At 43.0% G+C, this 24,546-nt stretch overlaps 4 protein-coding genes across 7 annotated transcripts; all 4 read right to left on the reverse strand.

The window, feature by feature from the left end:
- Window positions 1-563: 563 nt before the first annotated feature.
- Window positions 564-7,633, reverse strand: LOC119217716 (bestrophin-2-like). Its single transcript, XM_037471585.2, has 10 exons — window positions 6,850-7,633; window positions 6,501-6,710; window positions 6,327-6,421; window positions 5,612-5,845; window positions 4,340-4,494; window positions 4,176-4,253; window positions 3,081-3,233; window positions 2,895-2,975; window positions 2,437-2,591; window positions 564-2,215 (listed from the first exon to the last, which is right to left on the reverse strand). Exons 2-10 carry the CDS (start codon window positions 6,650-6,652, stop codon window positions 1,402-1,404), a joined length of 1,917 nt encoding a protein of 638 aa, XP_037327482.1. The 5' UTR covers window positions 6,653-6,710; window positions 6,850-7,633; the 3' UTR covers window positions 564-1,401.
- A 92-nt stretch (window positions 7,634-7,725) lies between these two features.
- Window positions 7,726-12,412, reverse strand: get3 (guided entry of tail-anchored proteins factor 3, ATPase). Its single transcript, XM_037471623.2, has 7 exons — window positions 12,233-12,412; window positions 11,309-11,456; window positions 10,436-10,584; window positions 10,154-10,304; window positions 9,754-9,861; window positions 9,177-9,374; window positions 7,726-9,073 (listed from the first exon to the last, which is right to left on the reverse strand). The coding sequence occupies exons 1-7, from the start codon at window positions 12,373-12,375 to the stop codon at window positions 8,945-8,947; spliced, it is 1,026 nt and encodes a 341-aa protein (XP_037327520.1). The 5' UTR covers window positions 12,376-12,412; the 3' UTR covers window positions 7,726-8,944.
- Window positions 12,413-12,591: 179 nt separating this feature from the next.
- Window positions 12,592-14,588, reverse strand: LOC119217768 (noggin-1-like). The gene is given in 5 exon segments (XM_037471661.2): window positions 12,592-13,426; window positions 13,969-14,040; window positions 14,042-14,080; window positions 14,082-14,324; window positions 14,326-14,588. Coding segments are annotated over 5 exon segments (909 nt in total). The 3' UTR covers window positions 12,592-13,134.
- Window positions 14,589-14,771: 183 nt separating this feature from the next.
- On the reverse strand, window positions 14,772-22,625 carry LOC119217722 (target of Myb1 membrane trafficking protein-like). Of its 4 annotated transcripts, XM_037471600.2 has the most exons (16): window positions 21,466-22,624; window positions 20,941-20,966; window positions 20,070-20,154; window positions 19,457-19,535; window positions 19,099-19,248; window positions 18,416-18,550; window positions 18,178-18,327; window positions 17,513-17,629; window positions 17,159-17,292; window positions 16,969-17,005; window positions 16,714-16,885; window positions 16,220-16,319; window positions 16,037-16,112; window positions 15,906-15,959; window positions 15,753-15,792; window positions 14,773-15,623 (listed from the first exon to the last, which is right to left on the reverse strand). In XM_037471600.2, exons 3-16 carry the CDS (start codon window positions 20,105-20,107, stop codon window positions 15,478-15,480), a joined length of 1,428 nt encoding a protein of 475 aa, XP_037327497.2. In that variant the 5' UTR covers window positions 20,108-20,154; window positions 20,941-20,966; window positions 21,466-22,624; the 3' UTR covers window positions 14,773-15,477. The 4 variants fall into 4 exon arrangements, with proteins under 4 accessions (XP_037327495.2, XP_037327497.2, XP_037327494.2 ...); XM_037471598.2 differs by lacking the exon at window positions 20,941-20,966 and having other exon boundaries at window positions 14,772-15,623; window positions 16,714-16,882; window positions 21,466-22,625; XM_037471597.2 differs by lacking the exon at window positions 20,941-20,966.
- Window positions 22,626-24,546: the final 1,921 nt, after the last annotated feature.

Here is a 24,546-nt window from a genome sequence, read left to right on the forward strand (position 1 = left end):
CGGTGTGATTAACAGGTCTAAATTATAGTACACTACACTTTCCACTAACAGCTGACTCGGTGTTTGCCTCTTGCAGTCCTCAGCTCTGTGTAAGGAATTCAGCGCTCCGGGGCCGGCGCAGTCCTTCCTGGCCAAGCAGAGGCAGTCCACCCTGGCCAGGAGGGCCCTCTCCCCCCGGCTGCTGCAGAGGTAGCAGCCTTCGTCCAGGAGGAGCCCCTCCCCACATCCCTCCCACACTCATGGGCACCATGGATGTGGGTTGTGGAAGAAGGTGTGATTTTCTGTAAATTCATTGAATTACTGTCCTGCTCTATTTGGTTTGCTGCTATCACCTCCTGCTGGTCAATGTTGGAACTCTTAACTAATTTTTGTTGCAAATAAAATAATGAATAGTAAGTGCTATTAATCACTGGTTTTATGTTTTAAACATAAATGTGTGCTTGTCAATAAGATTTCCTGCTCCATTTCATATTATATCATATTTATACATTTATTTTTGCAGGTACAGAAATAATGCAATGACTATTCATTATGTCAATAATGTAAAATGAGACTGTTATCTTATTTGTTTATTTAATATGTATTATAATTATAAAATCATTGTGTTTAAAGTTATATTTTAATACTAACAAAATAAAATGAAATAGTAATATGTTTCATCACTATTTCTGATGATGCTAAAATGCAAGTAGAGACTTCAGTATAATGTGCAGACACCTGGGAAACCAGAAATATCTTCTTACTCTAAACACAAACCTGATATTCAGGAAATAAGTCCCATCTCCGTTTTTTAGGTTTAGCTGAGCTTAGCAGAAAAACTGAAAAATCCAGCTTAGCTTTTCCAAACATTGCTTTAGACAACTCCATAGCTGTCTCACTATATAGTAGTAACTATTTGAAAATAAATCAGAACTAAAAACAAGAGCCAATGGTTTATTTAAACTAGCTCAATTATTAAGCTAACTGCCACATGGCACATGACCTGTCTCGTGGTTAATTTGTTGGCTTTGTGGACAATTCTGAACTACTAGGGATGTCCCGGGATGTAGCTTTGTAGATACTAAGAAACATTACATGTCACATGAATGAACATTACAGAAGATGTGGGCAGTCGCCTTCTCTCTTCCTTCTTTGATGGAGGCCAATCCCTAGTCTTTGTGCAAAGCTAAGCTAAATGTGTGAAACTTATTAAGTCAAGTAGAAACTTACAGTTCAGATGACGTTCACCATCAGTTAAACGGGAGAGTCCTTACATAGGGGAGCTATTGCTGTCATACATACGTTTTCTTTTTTTTAAAGTGTCCACCCTGAGAGTGGCAGCACAGTTTTGTATCCATGACTAACTTCACTGGTGAAGACGAGGACAGGCGTTTCAAACAGCCCCAAAAGTTGATGGGAACCTCAGGACCTGTCGTCCGGCCGGGACCCCGTGAGCTCCGATCCCATGCTCACGCTGCGGAAGCGCTGGGGCTCCTCGTGAGACGGCACAGCGAGGAAGGACATTTTGTTTCCACTGCAGGGAGGTTTGGGGATGGCGGGCACGGCTCTGTTCTGGTTGATAGTCGGCTGGGAGCTGCAGTGCTCCAGACTGCAGTGGGAATCTGGGTGGAACAGGAAGGCAGAGGGGTGACGGGAGGGGAAGGGGATGGCAGATGCCGACTGGGTGGACGTCTCGCTCGAGGACTGGGGAGGAGGAGGAGGAGGAAACAGTGACGCAGGAGCTTGGGTCTCCCCCCTTGTGCCCTCTACTTCCCCTCTTTCTTCCCTGATCTGCCACGCTTCCTCATTCTTCTCGTCCACTGCTCTCATTCCCTTCTTCTCAGTGACAGGAGGGGGCCCTCCCCGCCTCTCCTGCCGCTTAGCCCCAAACTGAATATCCAGCAGAGGTGTCCTAGCGCCCTTCTCCTCCCTGAAACTGCACACTGTGCTCTGGGTTTCCTGCCCCAGGCCTGATGGTAGAGACCCAGCTTTGCCTATTTTACCACTTTCATCCTCCTCATCATCGCTGGTGCACTGGTCAATGCTGGGAGAGTGGCGCAGCCTCTGGAGCTGTGCTGAGGTGCGGCGAAGGGCCCCTCCCATGAAGCCGGTGGGGGAAGGGGCTACTTTGAGCAGGCGGTTGAAGAGGGCCATGTTGGGGTGATGACTGCCCGACTCCTCCAGGTTCTCAGCAATGTCCTCCAGAGGCTGGAAGTGCATCTCCTCTTTAGGGATCCTGTCAAGACAAGTCAAGGTAATTCACCTCTTGGTTTCCAGAAAATACATCACAGCGGTTGGGTTTGGACATTTTTGACCTTTTCAGCAGAGATTGTTTCACATGACTTCACGCGGAATACTTTCACTTTCATCACCCAAACTTTCCCACCCAGTGGGGGACTCAAACTGAAAGTACCACAGTCACAGGTTGAGCACACGTCGACCGCGCCAGAGACTCACGCCATGTCGAAAGTGGACCCCTGGAAGGAGGGTCTGCGGAGGACAAAGAGAGTGGCGGCGGTGTAGGGGGGTCTCGGGTTGGAGTCATTCCAGTATCGATCTCTCTCCATCATCGGCAGATCCCCATACATCTCGTCCACCGCCATCATGGACACCTGCAGAGCGAATCACAAAGAGACACGGTTCAAGTATTTTACTATAATGTAAATGTAATGTTACGTTTTTTTTACTATAATGAGTAAAAGCTCATTATAGGATAAATCAGTTACAGTTATATTGCGCTTAAATGAAGACATGGCAGTAAAGCTCAAATGGTGAATTTAGCATCTATCGCATGTGGGATTATCAGCCAAAAAGATGTCTTTCAGGTCAGTGTTAAATAAAATGTTATATTATGGCAAAAATATTGTTATGAAGTAGAGAAAAATAAAGAAGAGGCAAATTAAACATTGAGAAACCTGAAAATTTCTGTCTATTAGCCAGTTGGTCTCAAAGTCATCATCGTCTTCTCCAAAAGGGTTGATCAGCTGCTCTGCAACCTTCAGGAGACAGAAAGTGAAAGCAGCTAACGACATGACTCATTGGTTTCATCTCTGTATCGTGCTCAGGTATCCCAACAGGTGATGTGTGACCCTCTCTCTGACCTTGAGCCAGCCAGCATAAAAGAAGAACTGCAGCAGGGTGAAGATGGGCACGTAGAGGTCAAGGTCATGACCTGGATAGCCTTGATTGGGGTCCAGGAACTGACGACCAATAAGACACACCAGGAAAAAACTGTATACGGCCAAAGTCACCACCTGTGGGAAAGATGGATGGTCACATAATGTTTGTGTATGGTTGCTCAGTCGAGGATGATGGATAATGTTGCACACTACAAGAATGCACTACCATTTCTGCTCATGAGGACAATAAATTATCCTTGAAACCTTGAAGTACAGCAATTGATAATCACATAATTTTAAAGGTATGATATGTAATATAAGAAATTAGGAAAGAATGACTTTTTAAAGTGAAGGATAGTCGTTTAATGGAAATTCTTTTCTACATCTGACTTATAGCAGTTAAATATAAGGCTGTTTGTCCTGGGACTAATAACCTTGTGGTGTTGTGCAAACTGGCTCTCAACTGGGACAATTTAATTGAGCATCAGTTACACCCATAAATACCACAAAGCCTGATGAACCTGTATTTATTGTTCTTATAAGTAATTTAAGTTAGTTGACCAGTAACAAAGTATGTTGATAAATTGTTTGTCTAAAGAGCGTTGTCGCACAAAATATCTTAGAGGACTTTTCTCCAAGGTACAATGTTTGAATTAATAAACTATTGGACTCTAATTGCACTGATCTTTTCCAAGTGATTGTAACTAACACCGATGGGAGCTGTTGTATTTACGCAACTGCTGTCTGAGACAAAGAAAGTTAACCAAAAGCCACAGGACTGTTTAAACCAGTAGCTATATCCATCGTACTATTAAATACTTTAATATTAATTGTGGAGGGAGGCAATGTGCATATCACACAGACTATTGCCACTATAATCACTATTGCCTGCAAGTTCAAGTTTATTTTTTGATAATACAGTAGAACTTCTGCAGTATCAATGTAGAAGAAACTACGTTTTTTTATTAATGTGGCAGTGCACTGATGAATGAATGTATGACATTCATAGTTCAGTTAAAGATGTGATTGAGTGAGGTTTGAAGCCGTGCACATATCCGGCAGCTCCTGATCTCCTACCTGAGTGTAGACGAGGGGAACGCTGATCATGTCATAATGGAACAGCATGCTGCACTTCCCTCTGAACCCATTCAGCTCCTGTTCACAAATTCACAGACTCGTTTAGGTCACTTGATTCATCTGAATCCTCCTGTGTTCATGTGTACGTGTTTATGCCGCTGGACCTGTAGCAGCAGTTTGAGTGTGTGGTCGTCTTTGATCCTGCCCTCGCAGCGCGCCAACGCCGCCAGGTTGGTGAACCAAACACACGGGATCCAGTATTTATTATAAGGAGAGTGGAGACACTCAAACTTCTTTCGTTCCTCTCTCGACATGAATCCTGCGTGAACAGAAAAACGTTAATAAAAAAATTGGCTCAGCAAAAGGAAGGAACGAGGAGTCAATATTCAGAGTTACTTTGTTTCATTTTAAGTTGTAAAAGAGTAAAAACCGAAGTCAGGTGAAAGAGTCCTGATAATCGGTGAGAGAACTGAATCCAAACTGCAGACAGAAGCTGCAGCTCTGGTTGCGGCCACATGAGGGCAGAGCTCCGTGTGCACAAGGGGACACTCTTCAAAATGTCTGTGGTCACTGAGGTCACCGACAAAGGTCTCCAAGCACAATCAAATAAAGGACCACATTGATTCTAAAACAAGTCAATGGCGTCAGGTCTGCAGCTTGTCGCATTTATTTTGGGGGATTTTTGTACAACAATTTTCCGAGTTTTGTTTTGTTTAATTCTTGTGAGGCTATGCTAAGGACCGTAGCCACATTTGTATTAATCAACTACAATTGATAATTGATTGAATGCACAGAATGCACAGAAACCATATTTTCGTTGGCATATGTTGTTCCACTTGTTTATAAGTTAAAAACAAAATCATTTGCAATAAATGTTAAGAGCTTTTAATTTAACAGACCTGTAACGCAGCAACTTGTACCTTCTGACTGTTCCTGCAAAGTCATTTCCAATGAATTATGTTTTATGGTAGGTGAAAACAAATTGAAGTTTTTAACAAAAAACATAGTAAACAAAAAAGTTTTTTCAGTGAGAAAATCTGATCTGATATGACGTAAACCCACCAGCGGAGACGTGGTAACCTGCTGCGTTGGTCGGCCTGCGGGCCGAGCCACGTGCCGCTGGTTTGTCAAAAAACCCTCTCATCCGTTTGGTTGACCTGCACGGCCTCCGACCCAAAGCCCCAAAGCCCCTCTCCATTTCATAGTGAGCCCTCCGTGCACTGTGAGGAGATTCATCTGACAGTAATAGTTGCCGAGAGGTACGTGCAGTAGCTGAATCTGCAGCCAGTCCGTTTATTGCCATTTTATTTATTTAAAGCATCTTAGGATGACTGTAAATAGATCATTCATTGCAAACTCTCAGTGGGTGCTATGGACGGAACTCACAGGCCACCGCCACCAGCGCCACCACCCCACCTGCCCGAGTAGCCACTCACCCGCCTCCACCACGTGGTCCATGGTGGGGAAGCGCTTAAATACGGCCGTGCTGACGGAGCGGAGGATGAGAAGGGCCGACAGACTGGCGTAACGCATCATGGTCCGTCTCAGCAGGCGGCCGCGCTCATCGCTCCCTTGGAGGCCCCCCGACAGGACGCACATGAGCCTGTCGGGGAGCGGGATGCTGGTGTACTGGCTCCACCAGCGGTTCACCACCAGGGTCACATAGAAACCTGCAGACAGCCGGGGAGAACAGACACACAGACCCTGAGGTGAGGGGCTCACGTTGTTTTAAGCCACAATCAAGAACAGTCCTTATAGTGGCCTCTGGGGCCCCCAAGATAAATTAAATAAATATTAGGCTTTAATGTTATTTCTGCTACTGATCTCAACTGATACACCAGAGAGCCAATGTGTGTCATGTAATTGGTTTACATGCTGTAAACTATAGCAAGAATTTCAGCTGAACGGACGACTGTCAGCTAGAATTTGACAACGGTTTATCCTTCTTTCCCCATATTGGAGTTTCTTTTTAGAAAAAAAACAAGAAACATTAAAAAAAAGATAAAAACAAGGACAGGTTAAACAGTATAATATTATAAAGAATAAGATTAAATAAGTGAAGAATCTATGGCGGAGTCTGTAAATGTGATGAAGTGCCATTCTGTTTTTTTCTCTGTGGAAATAGGTGGAAAGATTACCATGAGTGCTTACCCAGTACAAAGGACATGGGGATGAGACTGGCATAGTGGTTGCAATAAATTGCCAGCTTTTCAAAATACCTCTTCTGATCATCAAACAGCAGAAATCTGAAAAAGAGTAAGAGTGAAGCAGTTTGTAAACCAATGCATAAATGAGCCGTTCAGAAAGCTCTCGTCTCCAGCTCACCTGTAGGTGATGCTGATGGCGGTGTACATGGCGAAGAAAGCCAGGAACTCTTTGTATAAAACCTTGTAGATGCTGCCTCTCCAGGCCAAAAGCAGCTTGGAGAAGCCACAGAAACGGGCGTTTGCGACTCTAGCTGTGTAGGTGACAGTCATTGGTGACAGTCGGATTATAGGTCCTCAATAACAGAAACAATCCTCCCTGGGGTCACACCTGCAGCGAGAAACAAGCGTTCTCACGTAACGAAGAGGGTCAGGAAGCTTCAAATTCATTCGATTCACGGGTAGAGTACTTTACCGTTACCACACAACAAGAAGACTACTACATTAATACAAAGATGATGTCTCCTTACCTCTTCCAGCGTCTCTTCTTTATGACCGTGCCATTTGCTCAACACACTCTGATGCGTGACCGGCCCCATCGGAGAAGTGAATTCCCATTTTCACTCATCAGTCTTCTCTGTGCTCCCCAGTGGAGTTTTTATTTCTTTTCCTAAGAGCTCAGAACTCTGATATCCCCCCCCGGCGTCAGCTTGGTCAACTGGAGGCTCGCTCGGCTGCGTGGCAGTAATTCCTCGGAGCCTCCTCGGTGCGTCTAGTGGTCAGTGCGCCCTGGGGTAAATCCCCCCAAAAAGGGGAGGAGGAGGAGCTCATTATCGCGGCCCCCGACCGGGAGAGCGCGGCCCGGTGATGGACCACAAGCGACAGGGCACCAGGAGCGCACGGACTGTACAGTGCAGTCGGGAATTGTGGAACAGGAGCCAGTGAACCGTGGCCAACTGTCGTGTTAAGTGATATTGAAAACAACACATTTTTAAGCTTGCAGGTTTATAATTACGCTCGTTGAATAACACTTTTTTTTCCTGAATTGGAGAAAAAGGCTTCTTCCTCCAAGAAAAAAAATGAAATGGCAGTGGGGTGCAATAATCTCGCTTGTTACCGAGGCACTTTCCCACCAGGACACATTTTACAACAACAGACTTAATGACTTCTGGTGTCTTTAGCTATTTTAGGCAGTGGACTGGATGTGACGTTCAGGAGGCCTTTAATATTCCCAAGGAATCGTTTGTGTCGCTTTGTTTCACTCTGGGGCATCTTATTCCTCGTAACGTTATTTCATGAGAATCATTTCCTGCATGTCGTGTTGATGGTCGATTCAAGAGGCATTCTGCTGGTTCCACTGGTTTGTGCTGCAGGGTTTAAAAAAAAATGACAAACGGCTCTCGGCGTAAGCAACTATTTTTTTTTTTAATTAACATTTGTAAGGTAATTAAAAGAATATCTATAGAAAACAGATTATTGACCCAAAAGCATTCAGTGACAGGAATGGGATAATTGTATTTTTTTGATGTAACAATCCGTTGAAATTAGCAGTCAAGTATTTAATCACCAGGGCAAAGATGCTGTGATTTTACAAGGTGCCATTCATTCATTTGTTTCATATTTGATCCAGTAACATTCCATATATTTTTATTAACGATGCACTAAGAATAAGGCCAACAATGTATTTCAATAGTTTGTCCATTTAATTGTCTGTAAACAAACTGAGCGAGTGTTTTTGGGAATCTGCCTGGTGCTGGAACTTGAGCCGTCACAAACTTGTCTTCCAGCTGCTCTAACATGTTTGCCTTTCTATCTCCCCAAACCAGTGTTTAATCCCCCAAAAAATAGATCTTGAAGTGGCTTGAATATTTAACATAGGCCATTAAGACTGTCCAGTTCAAACAATGACCATATATAGATATATATCATTTCTAACTTGATTCAAAATCTCATTGACATTAAGTTACTGCATTACAACCAGGATCATAATGTGAAATTATTGATTTGCCACATAGTAAAATACACACTACGAACTGCTATGATCTTTCTATATTTTTAGGTAAATTAGCTCAGCCGTCAAACGCTGAACATAGACATTTTAATGTAAGTTCCAGATGTGCCGAGAGATACATTTGAATCAACATTTGGTCAAAAGTCAAACTGGAGAATAGCCACCAAACTACATAGAATAAGAAAAGGCATTAACACCAACCATCTGAAAGCTGTTCTATCCTGGACTACACAGCACCGTCGATGAATGATGGGAGGTTTTCGTCGAGAAAAAGTGAAATGCTTTAAGTAGGAGTAGTACAACTGCCACACACATGATATGAAGGAAAGGAAAGTACTTCTCTTATAATACAGAAGATTATGGATTTGTATTTGTGTGATTTCATCAGCTCCCCTTCAACAAGGACATGCGCCCTGCTGTTGTAGTGCTCTGCTCGGGATGACGGACCGAGGAATGAGAGGATCAACGAGGCTGTTACTGTTACTGAGGCTTAGTTGTGTGTGTGTGTGTGGTGTGTGTGTGTGTTTTTTTTGGGGGGGGAGGGGGGGGGGGGGGTTCAAACTGTTAATGTGTAGTCTGGAGGAGGGAGAACGGAGGTCCTGTAGGGAGGGAGTTCACTTATTTGGGGGTTTGTAGGGTTCCAGAAGTTGCTTTGAGAACGTGTTGACCTTGTCAGCCCCCCGAACCTCATGGGGCAGCAGCGGTAACTTGACTATGTGGAAGTCTTCATAAAGGTCCTCCATCTGTAGGGAGTAGACAGACCATTAATGAGGCATGCAACACGGGACATTCGGGGCGAACTACGCAGAAACATTCTCAAAACCACATAAAACTACTGACTCGTACCTGATCTAAATATTTGGACTGAATTTTGTGGCGGGCTTCACACATTTTGCACGGCCTCTCTGATTCAGGGAAAACAAGTTGGTTGACGATGATGTTGTGCGTGTCGATGCGGCACTTGGCAAGCTCCTGGATGAGGCGCTCTGTCTCATACAGAGAGAGGAACTCGGCGATACAAACACAGATAAAGGTGGTTTGTTCCTGATGGAGACGAGGAAAGGGCAAAAGAAAATAAGAGTTTACAGAAAGCTTTTAATATTAGGTGATGGGTTGCTATAAAATTCCTTTAAAAATTCTATTACCAACCTAAAGCTGATGTAAAAAAAATTATAATTTGAACACAATAGAGTGGAGTTGCAATCAGAGTAAAAGATATGAAATAGAAAGAGCATGTCAGCAGAACATCTGACTTAGTCCGGCAACAATGAAATGTATAAATATATGTTGTGTTCATCTAGAGCAAGGGAGCCTCTGCATGCAGATATAGAAACACTTCAGTGACTAAGTGTAGTTTGAAAAGCCTGTGTTAACCAAAGCAAGTACTCTAATATACAACATAAATTCAACCAGAGGGACTCACAGGATCTTTGAACTGCTCGCTGACTGAGCGGATGACCGGCAGAGTCTCCTCCAACTTAGAGGCCAGCTGGTCAGCGTTCATGTCACCCAGCCCCAGCATGTTACACATCTACAAACAGTGAGCGGGAAACACAGAAGACATACAAGGAGAATTAATAACAACTCATATTAAATGGGGAAAATGTCCTTAATGATATGAATCCAAAAATTTGTGTATGTATTTATTACACTTCCACTTCAATATCATTGTACAGAGTAACTCTGTTAAACTGTACACATGACAATAAATATCTTGAATAACTTTGCAGCACCCTTACTTCTAGTTCAACAGCAGCTTTGTGGACCTTTTATAAAAATAAATACAACTAATGAGTGACATGATCGGCTTGTCTCTTCCTTACCTGAGAGATGAAAGGGCTGATCTGGTTCTTTATCTGCATGAGGCGACCCAGACCACGCTCCACGATGGTTGGAAAGTTGAGCAGCCGCAGCGTGTGACCAGTAGGGGCCGTGTCAAAAACCACCACTGAGAAGTTCATTCCTTTAACTAACCTAAGGGTCAGGTAGACGTGAGTGCTGAGTTAGTATAACACTATCATTTCTTCTATCAATGGTTAAATGCAAATCTGCTCAGCAATGTTACTAAAAAAGTGTTAACTGGTTTTCCAGTGACCACGTCTTACCTCATGACCTCCGCATAGCTCATGGCCTCGTCGATACCAGGGAAGGCGCTCATGGCCTCCTGCATCATCTTCTTACCCATGCTGAGCATGTTGTCCTCCTCAAAGAACTCATCGGGCAGCTCTGCCACTCCCAGGCTTGGGTCAATCTCCTGCACCCCCACAGGCACAAGTAATCAGCAAAATTTCAAACTGAGGGGTTGGGGAACATTAAATGATTTCAAGAAGGCCTCCAGCAGGTCAGTTTAGCTACACAGTGATGCTTCAGACACAGATGTGGAATTAAGCATAAAGTTACCACATGTTCACACACACAAACCTCTTAACAAATACTGCTATTTTTCTATCCACATGTCCATCTATTTTGGCAAAATGGCAAAAAGCAAAAGGGGAAATAGGTGTATTGCACAAATGGTCTAATTATGTTCTAACCCATAGCATATATTTTATTAAATTTGTATCTTATTGCTGCAATATGTTGTCTGTTGTCCATTGTCGTACTGTCTTCCGTTATGCACAAACCACAAACTCAAATTCCATGTATGTCTGACATATGATGGCAATAAACGTTTCCTGAAAGTTAACCAGGATTTTTATTTATGCGTTTTTTCTTTTATTATCTTTACTGTCTAAATTACCTGCATCCACATTGTTTATAGGAGTACAATATGTTAAACATTTTGTCTTGTTTAATCATTTGAATGGTCATAAAAGGTGCCTGTTCGCTCACTGGAAAAAACGATTAACTGGCACTAGAGACACCAATTAATGTTATGAGGGCCATCGCTGCCTTTTATGCAATAACAAGTGAAAAACCTTTTGAAACAGGTGAAAACAAATTAAGCTCAAGTGTACCCCGAAAAAAGTGTCACTCACCATCGCAAAGAGGTTGTCATAACCCTTGACCTTAGTCGGCACCTTGGAGAACTTCTGGTCAAAAGCATCAGAGATGTTATGTGCTGGATCGGTGGAAATGATGAGGACACTCTCCCTGACGGAAGCGAGCTGGACAGCCAAACTGCAACTAGAAAAACAACGCGGGATACTTTGATCTTAGAAGGTTGTATGAAGTTAACTGCAGTGATTAAGCAACTTGAAGTAAGAAGATTAACGTTAGGTGTCCGCTGCGGCTGCCTGTAACTTGGGCTGTCAGATCGACTTTTAAACCTTTAAGTTAACTATTAAAAGGTTATCTACCGTTATAAGTTTTCGGTCTTATAATGTTTATATGCTTTATTTTGTCATCTTAACTCAAGGGCTCCAACGACAGTTGAAAGGTGGCGCGACTTGCCAGTTTATAACTTAACTTTACGCGAAATTTTTTACAGCTAACGCGAGCTTCTAACTAGCGCTAGTTTATTCATTACCCAAGGATAAGTTCAGATGTCTATTAAGTTAAATTAACTATATTAGCTTGACGAGCTAAAAAAAATTTAAGACAGAAGACAAATACCAGGCTGTCGGTGCAATCGTGCATCGGGTCTGTCAAAGCCTTTGAGAAAGTCAACAGTTACAGGCAGCTGGCTAATGTTAGCTGGTGACAGTGCTTGACAGCATTCAGATGAATTCGCTTGCGCTGGGTTACCAGGCCACAGTAAGATGGGGATGGTATTTTAAAGCTTGCGGGTCTCAAACCTGTGACTTTAATCTACCGCTCATTAAATTGGTATTGTGGAAAAGCCTTGTTAACGGAAAATCCACGTCCGGTTCAGGTGGTAGCTAAGCTAGCTGGCTAGTTAGCTCTGTTAGCTTGTGGAGGAACCAAAGTCAGGAGCGTACTAGCATTTCCCTTCAACCTACCTGCATGTCGTTTTACCAACACCGCCCTTCCCCCCCACAAATATCCATTTCAAAGATTTCTGTTCGATGATATTCTTCAGTGTTGGTTCTAACGGCTCCACATCAGGCGCGTCTTCAAACTCGTCTTCCAATGAAGCTGCCATCTTGTCTGTGTACACTATACAGCGCAGGTGGGATGTACCGCGATGCTGCATTCACGGCCCCTCGGACAAAACGTTAACTATGTCTGTGCAAATGGTGGCTACTGTCAAACAAGAGACGAGTAACTAGGATCCACATTCGGTCGTGGATGTGGGATGAATGGCTTATTGAGATATTATTGATGGGTGGGGCAAGAATGGGCAAAACATTACAGCTTTTGAAAATGTTTTTATTTATTGCAAACGCAACTCCCAAATAGACAAAGGAACCCACAGTATAAACAGCTTTATTAGGATATCAATGGTTAAAATGAATACTGATTAAATATAGAAAACATCTTAACATCAATATTTGGCTTTATTTATGACTTGTGAGAAAGTCAGCAGACATTTGCTGTTGAGTTGACCTTTCAATAGTACAGAGTTCTATAGAATTCTATAGGCCTATATATTAGATTTTCCTGTACTAAAGATCACCACCTTTAGAAAAGAAACACGAATGTTGCTTAAGTAACAATTTATCAGGAGGAAATAGTTTGCATTTCATTCTGCTTAAAGCCAGCAACATTAACGTGCAATGTCTTACTAATTGATTATAAGCAAATGTGATGAGGTTTGGAAAATCCGTTGACACATTTTTGATTTCATCAATGATAAGCTCAATGTCATTCATGAAACAGCTCAATGACAATATAAAATGCTTTTAAACATCTGGAATATCACAGGAATGGAACTTTTTAAGCCAGTGAGCAAAACATTCATTTACAAGAAGACCACGGGATAAAGCACCGGCCTCCAAATGCACTGTTGGGTGATTTCACCAGCCCCCATCTCAATTCCACCATCAGATATGTCCGATGTATTCCCTCTCGAAACATCTCCCTCTCTGATTTCCCAGCAGTGCCAGGCCAGAATCTTTATGCGAACTGTCTGAGCTGGCACACACTACATCCCAACTGGAAAGGAACAACTGGGCAACCCATCAGACGTTTCACAATCAGTCTGGGGCACCCGACGTGGCCAGAAAGCCAGACCCAGATCCACACTGAGCGCACTGTCGGGGGAGAATTTGGTGAGCAGCATACTGTGAGTCTCTCAGGACTTTGGTGTGTGACCTTTCTTGAGAAACCTGTGACCTTTCTAAGTTCACGATAGCCTCCTGTCCAAACAGAGGGACCCACGGACGACTTGACTGATCCATATCCTTTTTTGTTATCTGTCTTGGATTAGTGATTGATTGGCTGCCATTAAGGGAGGGTCAGCTATACAACATCTGGGATTTCCCTTACATGCCATTGTCCTGGGGGGGGGGGGGGTTTCTGTTGAGACAACACAGGTCCCTTTTCAAGGTGTATAAAGCTCCTGCTCTCCCCTCTCCTCTTTGTCAGATCTTCCTGCTCCTCTTCTTAGGGAGAAGGAACAATCTTTCCCTTTTCGACTAAATTGTAGTCATTTAACTACTGTCTGTGCTTACGGCTTGTGTTGATGATTTCTGTATTCTTTAATACTTTATTTATACTTTAATTCTATATTCTAGTTAGTAATAAATACTTAATCATAAAGCGAGTTCAAGATACTATTTATTTCTCACAAGGCTTCAATCCACAAATTTCCACCACACGCACTAACCAGTGTCTGAGTGAACTGGCGACCGGTGAGGACAGACCTCAGGTCCAGATCTGCACCTTCCTCCACCAGTTTCTGCCGCAGCCTCTCTCAGCTCCGGAGAAGCGCTCGAGTTGAATTTCTTTCTCGCAGCGGTGTAATTTGATCATTTCCCAAGCACGGACGGATTTCCTTCAGTGGCTTCGAAAGGCTGCTCTATAGACACCCAGAACAGGTCAAAAGAGGATCCCAGGAGAAGCAGAAGGCGAGAGGGCTGTCGGTCACTGGGTTTGGGCATGTATGGGTAGTCCTCAGTGTTTGTCAGCAGGGTGTAAGGTGGGACTGGCTCTCAGCTGCACAAACTGTAAATTCCAGTCCCTGTCCTCCTCGTCTTGAACAACAGTTGCTTTTGGAGGCTGGATCTGGTTTGAAATGTTAGAAGCAAAAGATGCAAATGAAACGAAAATACAGCAGGCAAAGTCCACGCAGTGGAATGGTCGAGGCATGGTTTTAAGTGTGGAAGGTACAACAGGAGGATGAGTTATGGGTATTCCTTCGGGGGCTTCAGAGACCCCGACACCAGACACCCTTGAGGTTGTGAACAATAACATACTGAAGTCAGCGCCTTTTAACACAAACAGCAGAGATATTATTGAGCATGGCCATAGCAAGTTCCCAATTCGTTTTCAAGGCTTTGGTGTTATGGCTGGATTGCCAGAAGCTAGATTCATGGTTAGATTATCAGATTTAGTGAAGTCAAGCAAGCGAGACATCATCAAGGAGATTTTGGATGAGCAAAAACAAGTTTTGGCATAATTTTAATTTACAGCAAGCTGGAAGCAAGAAAAACAAGAACCATCTGACCGTGATCTGGTGGAGCAGGAATCTCTGACACAGTCTTGAAAAATAACAGCTCTGTCACACAAAGGTTGCACTTATATCAGTCATAATACGAGCTTCGGGGTAAATTCCAATCATGGAAGCTTAGATAATGACATCATTTTAAAAAAGTGGACAGAAGCAACATGTTTGCAGAACAATAACCTGATTTATTCTCATCTACACAAAACCAGCTGCCTGGGTCAAAGGCACATGACTGTGTGATATCAAATATATATAAACATCTTATTTATTCTCTAAACAATGGTTTCAATTTAAGCTTTTGTTTACACCAACATTAAAATAATATATTTCATAAATACGTTGACATACTCTCTCTTATACTTACAGTACCAGTGAGAGTTTGGACACACTTTCTATTCAATTGAATGAGAAATGTGATTAAACTACTAATTAACTAATAAATATTGCATTTATGCAATGAGTTGATTTGGCAGCACGTTTGTAGTGTCAGGTTTATTTGTGTGTGTGTGCGCGCGCGCTCTTAGAGGAAACCTGACATAATGCAGTATATGCTTGTTATCGATTGTCATAGAATATCATAATGCCGTGTGTATGTTGATATTTACAGCCAGCTGCTTCTCTCGATTGTCCTCTAACTCAAAGTGAGAAAAGCTGGTCTGATCTTTCTTGTTGCCGGGTAGATTGCGGCGGCGGCGGTCTGGATGTGGAAGGCGGCACGCTTCGAATCGCCTGTCCGCCTTGGTCCGATGCCTTTGCCCGATCTTTTAGAAACTGATCAAACTCTGAAAGGAAAAGTTGTAGTTAGATGTGTGTGTGTGTGGGTGTGTGGGTGTGCATGGACACATGCAAACTATAAATCATTATTTTTACACAAAAATGGTAGCAATGGACTCGCAGACAGAACAATTTACCTGCACTGGAAACTCCCTCACTAACTGAAGACTGGCCTTCCTGCATGTTCACACAATACAACAGATTAAAGATAGATTATCCTGCAATAAATCACACATCAAATTGATATATTTCAAGAAAACACTGTTTAAAAGGCAGAATCGTTCTCTTACCATATCCCCAGATTTGCAAACATCGTTCTGCAAAGACTTTTGGGCTGGTGCCGTCTAAGGGGAAAAGTATTCAAGATAAGGTGACGCTGTGTTTTAGCTCTACTTAACATTTATCTCTGTGGTATACTAACCCCTCCTGTGACCTGCAACCTCGTATCCAGGGCTCCAGCAAGGCCCTCCATAGCCCCGGGGTCTTCATACCGGACACTGGGGAAAAGATTTGTTGTAAGTGTATGATGGAATAAACAAAATACTTATTTCAACACAGGTCTTTGGCTCAGGAGTTAAAGATTGGACAACTATGCTGTCAGCACCTTTTCCTCTGCTCAGCCAGGGAGCTTCCTCTCGTGTGGGCGAACATGTCAAACTCCCCCTCCTCTTCTGCAAGACAGATGTTTACAGATGGTGTCACAACTAAAGGAAAAAGTAAAACCATTTTATATTCTGTTAGAAGTTCCGGCAGCAAGACTATAACAAAACCACCCAGATTAACCTAAATTTTTTTTAATTTTGTCATTCGTTTAATTTAAAAAAAAACTGTGCTTTTGTACGAATAGGGAACTTTCAAACTTGTGGTGCAATTGCGCAATTTAGGATTTTCTCTAGTCTCCCAAGTTGTCATGTTGATGTTTGTTATTATGAACCCCCCTCTTTTAAACCTTCTCAACCCCAACATCCTGTTTTCTGCCGAATATACATGCCAAATAATGAGTGCATAACTCCAGTTTCCGACTTGATACACACATGGATATGGTATTTGCAAAAAAGTGCACATATGGCGGAGAAGTCACCAAAAACGTGTACTCACTGTGGTCGGCTGCCTGGGGTAGACTGACGCAGGTGTTGCTGACTGCAGGTTGGCTGGTTGTTGTGATGATTGCAGGTTGGCTGGTTGTTGTGATGATTGCAGGTTGGCTGGTTGTTGTGATGATTGCAGGTTGGGTGTGGCTGACGGGGCTCTGGCTTGTTGTAGAGCTCTGCTAGAGTGAGGATGTAACACAGGTCGTCATCTCATGTGTGAGCTTGTTCTTGCGGTAGAAATGAAGAGGCAAGAAGTTCTCACCTGTTGAGTATTTTGTGCCTTGTTCAGTCTGTCAAACCTATAACACAATTACAAATTATTATGAATTTAGCCATGATAATCAATCAAACTTGATTTCATACTGTCCAGAACAAAAGCACTCAGCATAGACCTACTAATGATACATATCACACTCCTATGATCCAAAACATAAAGCTAGGCTGCAGCACACCTCTCATAGCGGATGAAGGCATTGTTTAGGTCATCGTTGACCACGAGCAGTTCTTCAATAAACCCTTCATCCATTAGCTGGGGGATGAGTTCCACCACTCGAGTCTGCATGCTCTTACACACCAGATACAGCTGCTGCTTGGACATCAGATAACAGCAAGATTAATTCATTATCATCACTAATTACACAGAACAAATGGACATCATCCATCTTTGACGAGTATCAAAGTGAAGTTAAAGCGCACACACACACACACACACACACACACACACACACACACACACACACACACACACACACACACACACACACACACACACACACACACACACACACACACACACACACACACACCTGCAGCAGCTCTGTATCATCTTGCTGGCTCTGTCCAGGTATGATCTCATTCAGCAGCTCTGTCATCACAGTGAGATTTCCCTTAACCAGCGCAAGCTCACTTCGGAGCTTCTGTTCCTGGAAGGGAAATATATATATATTTTTTTTTATTCTACAAAAGCCAAAATGGGAATAAAAACAGCCTATTACTCACGTGAAACAGTTATATTTTAGATGTCCACATGAAAAAGCAGGTAAATCCCAGGTTAAACTAACAGCATAACAACATTGTCAGCTCTTCTCCACAACACACTTTACCCCTCGGCCACATGTGCAAGATTCAGTGCCCAGTTTGAGAACCACATACCCAATTTAAGATGCAGTTTAACCCTAGTCTATGTTAATGTTTTAAATGCTGCTCTGGAGGTAAAACAAGTATCCATAATACAAGTTTTAAAGATGCTGAACATTTCCATGCCATGCGTACTATTAAAGCCTGGGTATTTCCAGAAGGATGGTTTTCGAACACTGAATCACAACGGAGGACACTGAAAGTAAAAAAAAGGCTTTTCAATATCAAAGTTCATGCAAATTCATATTGGCTTTACAAATATCCCAAACTTTGAAAGGTTGTAGTTTTCTTCACTTGCTCCATGTGGTCCGTGACTGTGTTTACGCTGGAGTACCTGTTCTGCAGAGAGTGAGGCTGGTCCCTCGCTGGACAGGACCGCAGGTGACGAACTCTGAGTGGGAACACTGGACGGGGCTTCGGGTCGGGACTCTGGTGTGGGAGCAGCGGCAGGGATTGCATCAGGAGTCCTGTTTTCTGGGATACTCTGCAAGATGAATGGAGAATGAATGGATGTGCAATGATGAGATCGATACCTGCAGATTCTCTTCTTTTGGTGTGTTATTTCCTCTCACCCTATTCGGAGTGTGGATGGGAGACAGAGCATCCAGATCTGTCATGGGGAACTCCAAACCACGTCTTCTCAGGTCGTCGTAGACGCACACCACCCCCGCTAGGGAGGGAGAGCTCCGAAACGCGTCGGCCCACGACTGGGGATCATATGACCATAAATCGTTAAATAAGATGGTCTACTGGCAAACAAACAAAACAAGAGGAAACTAAAGGCAAAAGAAAAGGATTGATACATCAGCATATGTATCTATAGTTATCACTGGCTATGCCACTGTAGCACAGGAATGTTTTAGCCCTATTTAATTTTCCAAAGAACACTATTGATAATACCATTGTACGAATCTACAGCCATAACAGAGGAGAACTTTAGCAAAAATTAAACTCTGTGGGATTTCAACAAACAGAACGTAAATATCTCACAAAAAAAGCTGAAATTATTTTCTGGCTTCCTCTGTTTTCTATGGTAGCACATGAAAAGCTGTGAGCCAAGAACTAATGGTTAGGCAAAAATAAACATATAACAACAATAGCCTCATGGTAAAATGAGATGAGATGTATTTATTTCTTTTGTATAGACACAATTAATCAATTACTTAACCCAACAAGCAGCATACTGATCACACATTAGTTGCAGCCCAAGTGCTGTTTATGTCATGCATTGCCCTCTGCAGCAGCATCCACAAACCTGTATGAGGCTGAGCACTCGGTCATGGAGAGCCGTGGGGGGGTTATATTTGGGCAGAATGGCACGCACCAAAACTCCTTCTATAAACTCCTGCGATGCAACAAGAACGTGCAAGCGATGGCCACAGTTCTTCACGCAGGCCTCAAGAACCTGAGTGAAATAGTTTTTAGTCAATATAAAAATGTAAAAGAATTGTGGATGTAAGTAAATCCATGAGCACAAAAATTGGTTAACCCTTTGTTGCGTATACAAAGACAGTTAAGTTAGCTACAAATCAGCACAATAATGTCATTCAGGACCAGAATCATCGTCGAACAACACTCTCACACGGACAGAAGGGATACAGATGATTACTCACTGTAAGAGCCAACATGATCTCCCTGAAGTTCTTGTTTCCCACGATTCTCTTCTTGATAGCTTTGATTGCATCTCTGGGCCTGTGAAAAATGAAAAAATGCTATTCACAAATGTGAAAATAACCAGAGAAATTTAGTTTTATATGTGGTTCACGTCTATGAGAGAGATTCTTGATCCTTTGGGGCTTGTTGACATCTAACCACTGCACACATTGCATTTCAGGGTTACTGGGACATTTGGCCTTCAGCATTACAAAAAACACACTGCACTGCAAAAAAAATCATACAGGACGTGACACAAAAAAGTAAAGCAAAGATAAAATGTGCAAAATGCATCTGTTAGCCAAAAGGCTATTTTTCATCTTTAGTCCTAGAGCAGCTATTACAAAATAAAACAGAAGATGGGATTAAAAAGGTTACACAATATTGATGCTTTACAATGGGTACACAAAAACGTGAGAGTAAAACACTGGAGTATGTCAAATATATTATGCTAGATCAGTCAGACACAGCTAAACAACAATAGAAGGCATGAATGCAGGTAAGAAGTGTAAGGCAATGTGTAGCAGATGTGGACAGTTAGAGGCTTCTCGTGAAACCGCGTTACTCTCGTACCCCTCGTCCGTCTCGTTGATGATGTCACATATCTCCATATTGAGGCCCCAGTCGTCGGACTGCAGAGTGCCGCTGGTTGCTCGCTCTGTCAACAAGGAGGGAATCAGGATGAAGTTACAGTTGTATCGCGGGACAGATATTTGAATAGAAAAATAATAGAATATCATATGACACAGGTTACACACTTGGAAATGTTTTTTTTAAATGGTTTCTTTTGAAAAGTGATTGTGACGAAGAACTGGTTGTGTGCCAGAAAACCACGTTGTTCATCATGATGCCCTCAGACTTCAGATTGACAAAATACACAACACTTTGCACAGGCTGGGTGATTCTTGAGACTTCAAGCCAGAATCTCCCCATGTATAATTTGGGTCAAGAGCCCCTTTAACAATGAAATCTGCTTGTCAAAGGCCGTGCTGACGTGGTTGGATCGATGATTGCGATTGTTGTGTTGATCTAACAAGACCCGATCAACTTTAAACTGACGAGAGGAGCAAAGACAAACATCAAACACTGAACCCGCAAAGGTGGTTGGTATTCTCCAGATAACATTGCTTTATTATTATTATTAGAAAGTCGGTTTATGGCTTAAATCATGTATTTCCCTCCAAACTGTTTAGCAAACAAAGCCAGCTTTCTTTGCACTCCACCCTTCACCGGCTCCTCTTAAGTCTAAATCTCCTTCACCTCCTTCACCCACACACACACACACACACACTGCCTTTCACAATCCCATTTCACCCCCCTGGCTCCCTCCGCTACATGTGACAGTCAGCTGCTTTCTGCTCCCGTTGGCCTCAGGAGCCTCTCATTGTGAGCATGAGGCAAGAAGGAGGGAGGCTTGAGATGTGGCTCTGTGTCGTTTTCTCACGTCTCTAGCTCGTCCCGATCACGCATCTGTCAAGAGACAGCCGTCTTTGAGAGTTGGATGTGGATTTGTTTGCTTCACAAAAAGCAGCGACGTGTTGCCCGCTATGAGGAACCGCTGCTGGTGGAAGAGGTTGTTTGATGAGGAACACGTTCGAGCGTCAGAGACAAATGACCATTAGAGCGTGAAGCTGCATTTTCAGTAATCGAGAAAGCGAGAAGGAAACACAAAGCGCCTCCTTGATTCGTCAAATTATGTGTCATTTCACTTGCAAAAACCAATCAGACGAATAATCGGGGGATCTCGAGTCCCGCCTCTGTCGCGTCATTGGCTCTGAAGACTTTTTTTTAATGTTTCTGTCAAATTTTGAGTTCATTATGTTTTAATATCTTAAATCAGGAAACAAAGTATTACTTTATTGTTTTAGCCCACGTCCCCGCGAGTGTGCTAAAACAATGACGACATGTTATCGATTAGGTAAATTCCACGGGCAACGACTTGTAGTTTCAAGAAGCGACGGCAACTCACCGACTCTCTGCCCGACGGGCGTTGAAAAGGGCCCGTTTCCCACGAGGAACTCCATCTTCTCCCCCAGCGAAAACATCTTCAGGAGTCCCGAGCAGCTCTCCTCAAACTGCACCAAATGGAACTGGCAAGCTGCGGAGCTCCAACCTACAGCCGTCGTTTCCGTTTGCTTCAGCGAGTGTCCTCCACCGGCGCACTGCGCGGTCACATGAGCGCTCCGCACAGCCAGGAAGCGGCGCGCATCAGCACAGATGCGCACAGACCTGCGGGAGCTTTATTACGTCGGGCTCCGGTGCTCGGATTTGAAAGCAAAATGTGATATTTTAATAATAACAGACGTGTAAGGCGTTTTGATGGAATACAAGTACAAGTTCAATACACTTCATTAAAAGTAGAAGTCGTGCATTCACGGTCTGAAGAGCAGGGCAGACCTGAGATTGGCCAGCGTCTCATCTCTGCTTCTTCTCTCTTACTTCGACTCTTGCTATCCTTAGCCCTTCTCTTTTTGGCCTGGCGCAGCCACATCCAAACATCTTGCGTATCTTAACTGCCAAAGTCATCCGGAATCTGGCCAATTTCACCCTGTGGGTGGCTTCTTATCTCCTCAGATATTACATGCAAATAAAGAATATACTGATTTGACACTGCCATAAGTAGATTAATGATCATTTGTTCAGGTTTGAAGAGAAGGAGTACATGAAATTTATGTATGAATTCCTGCAGCAGCAATGGGACGGAATGAGAGGTTTTCTACAAACAGTGTGAAATTCAGACACGTTAGCCCTGATTGTGAAACTGATGTCTGCATCCAGATACTTTATCGATAAAAAGCTGGATATTTGTGGTTAATTTCCATCTGCCGTCCTAACTCCAGATGTACTCTAGCATAATTGACAACAACTTGATGTTTTAATGTTCAGCTTGCCTTCATAGCATCTCTCCTATCAATAGCTCCACGGTACTGGCCGGATGTTTAACTAAATGGGACCTAACATGAAGCTTGCTTCAACCCTCTGCCTTTAGTTCTGAATCAGATTACAGAGTCACTTGGTCCAGACCCACATCGGATCATGATTAGCAGGAATGTTGAAGAAAAAACTTTTAAATGAAATTAGACATTGGGTTGTTGAATGTTCCATATCTGTCTGCTCCTTGCAGCCAAATGGGACCAAGCCAATGTACGTTCCTCCAAAAGACCTGGCAAAGTACAGCCCTCACCAATCACCCCTCCAGCAGCTTCCTTTGGACTGCAAATCTATACGAGATGGGTATGACAGTTGTATATTACTGGTCTCAGCCGATGTTGCTTTTAAAATGTAAAAACTAGAAATCCCATTTCTAACTTTCCCTTTAGTTTAATGGTTGTGATCCTTGTGATCGATTGGCAACTTGTTCAGGGTGTACCACACCTGTCGACTAATGTCTGTCACATCGGGGAGCTGGTGCAGGAACCGGAAGGGAGGACTCATACGCAGAGCTGCAGGAGAAGTCTTTTATTAAGCAGAACGGTGCCTAACGCCGACAGGAACCGAAACGTGCACCACATGCAACACGCAACAATATGCGATGACATGACAGAGGACACACAGGGCTTAAATACACTGGGAAGGTGCAGGTGATTGGACACAGGTGGAAACAATCAGACACTGCAGACAATCATAGGACAAGGCAGGAAGTGAAGGTAACCCCTGGAACCAGATACATGAAACTACAAAATAAAACAGGAAGAAGACCCAAACCGTGACAATGTCAGTTGGGATCGGCGCCCATGACTCGAATGGAATGGAGTTTAATTTAATGTCTTTCACATCGTAGCATGCTGAGAAGCTGTCAGAGCTCCGTCTGGGGATAGAGCAGGTAACAGAGCGTGAGCTGGACATGGCAAAGCGCCTGGATGACTTCATTATCCAAAGCCAGGACCAGAATGCAATGCTGCAGAAAGAGGTAACCGAGATCCAGGATCAACTGGCTGTCCGAGAAGATCAGCTGCCCAGTACCGCTTCATCGGTTTCTCTCTTTATACATTCACGTATACACATGTCAGTCAGAACTGCAATGAACTTATTGTACATGTACATGCACTGCTAAACACAGGTAATACTGAGTTTTATTTTTTTATTTCTGCTGTTTAAAAGTGAAAAGCATTGAGTTTTTAGCCGAATTCCAATACTTTTTTGATTCAACACTAGTTATGATTCTTTGAATGCAAATGAAGAGAGCGCAGTGTGTTGGTGCTCTTTTAAATATTTCACCTGCAGTTGAATAAATAATAATGAATGCATCTTTTTTTTCATAATAAGAAGTATTGTTAGGAGAAACCCCTTATTTGACAGGATACAGTGGTCCAATTGCATACTGGGTGAATATATATTAAAGTCTCTTTTCTTTTTCCACAGGAGGAGCAGTTTGCAGTCCTGCTGAAGGACCTTCACCAACTCAGCGAGGCCAACAGTGGAGGCCAGAACAACACACAGCCTCCTGAAAAGCCACTTATCACCAACAACTGAGCTCATAGTACAAAGATTTAAAGTTGCAGTATAACAATTTCTTGAAAATATGCAAAGTCACAGCACTAGTAAGTCTCTTTTTAGATCAGATCTGATGAGAATATGAAACAGTCATTCGTCTGCTGTTTTGTTGTTTCAACTGGAAAGCGCCTTGTGCACCTTTTGGCTGTTGTAAGGCGCTCTACAAATAAAATTTGATTCATTGATTGATATGAAATTGTACATTAATCTGTGGGCAACTTCGTTAGGAATCCCCAAAAATGATTTCAAAGTCATTGATGTCTTAGTGAGGGATATTTTGTTTTATTAATTTGTTAATTAACTAATTTAATTCAAATGAATTGGGTGTAAACATGGATAATAAGCATGCCACCATCAGGAGTTATACCTTCCCATTTCCTCTCCGGACTCCATCACCTCTTCCAGATTATGTTTTGACACTTCATGAATAAGCGCCACACCGATGCAGTTTGCAAAGACATTAACAACCGCGTTGCAACGGTCTCTGAAAGAATGAGACAACATCAGACTATGGCAGCATAAGATATATGCTGCTTTACACAGATGTAGTTGCATT

The sequence above is a fragment of the Pungitius pungitius genome, chromosome 9, assembly GCF_949316345.1.
Source record: "Pungitius pungitius chromosome 9, fPunPun2.1, whole genome shotgun sequence".
NCBI classification, from domain to species: Eukaryota; Metazoa; Chordata; class Actinopteri; order Perciformes; family Gasterosteidae; genus Pungitius; species Pungitius pungitius.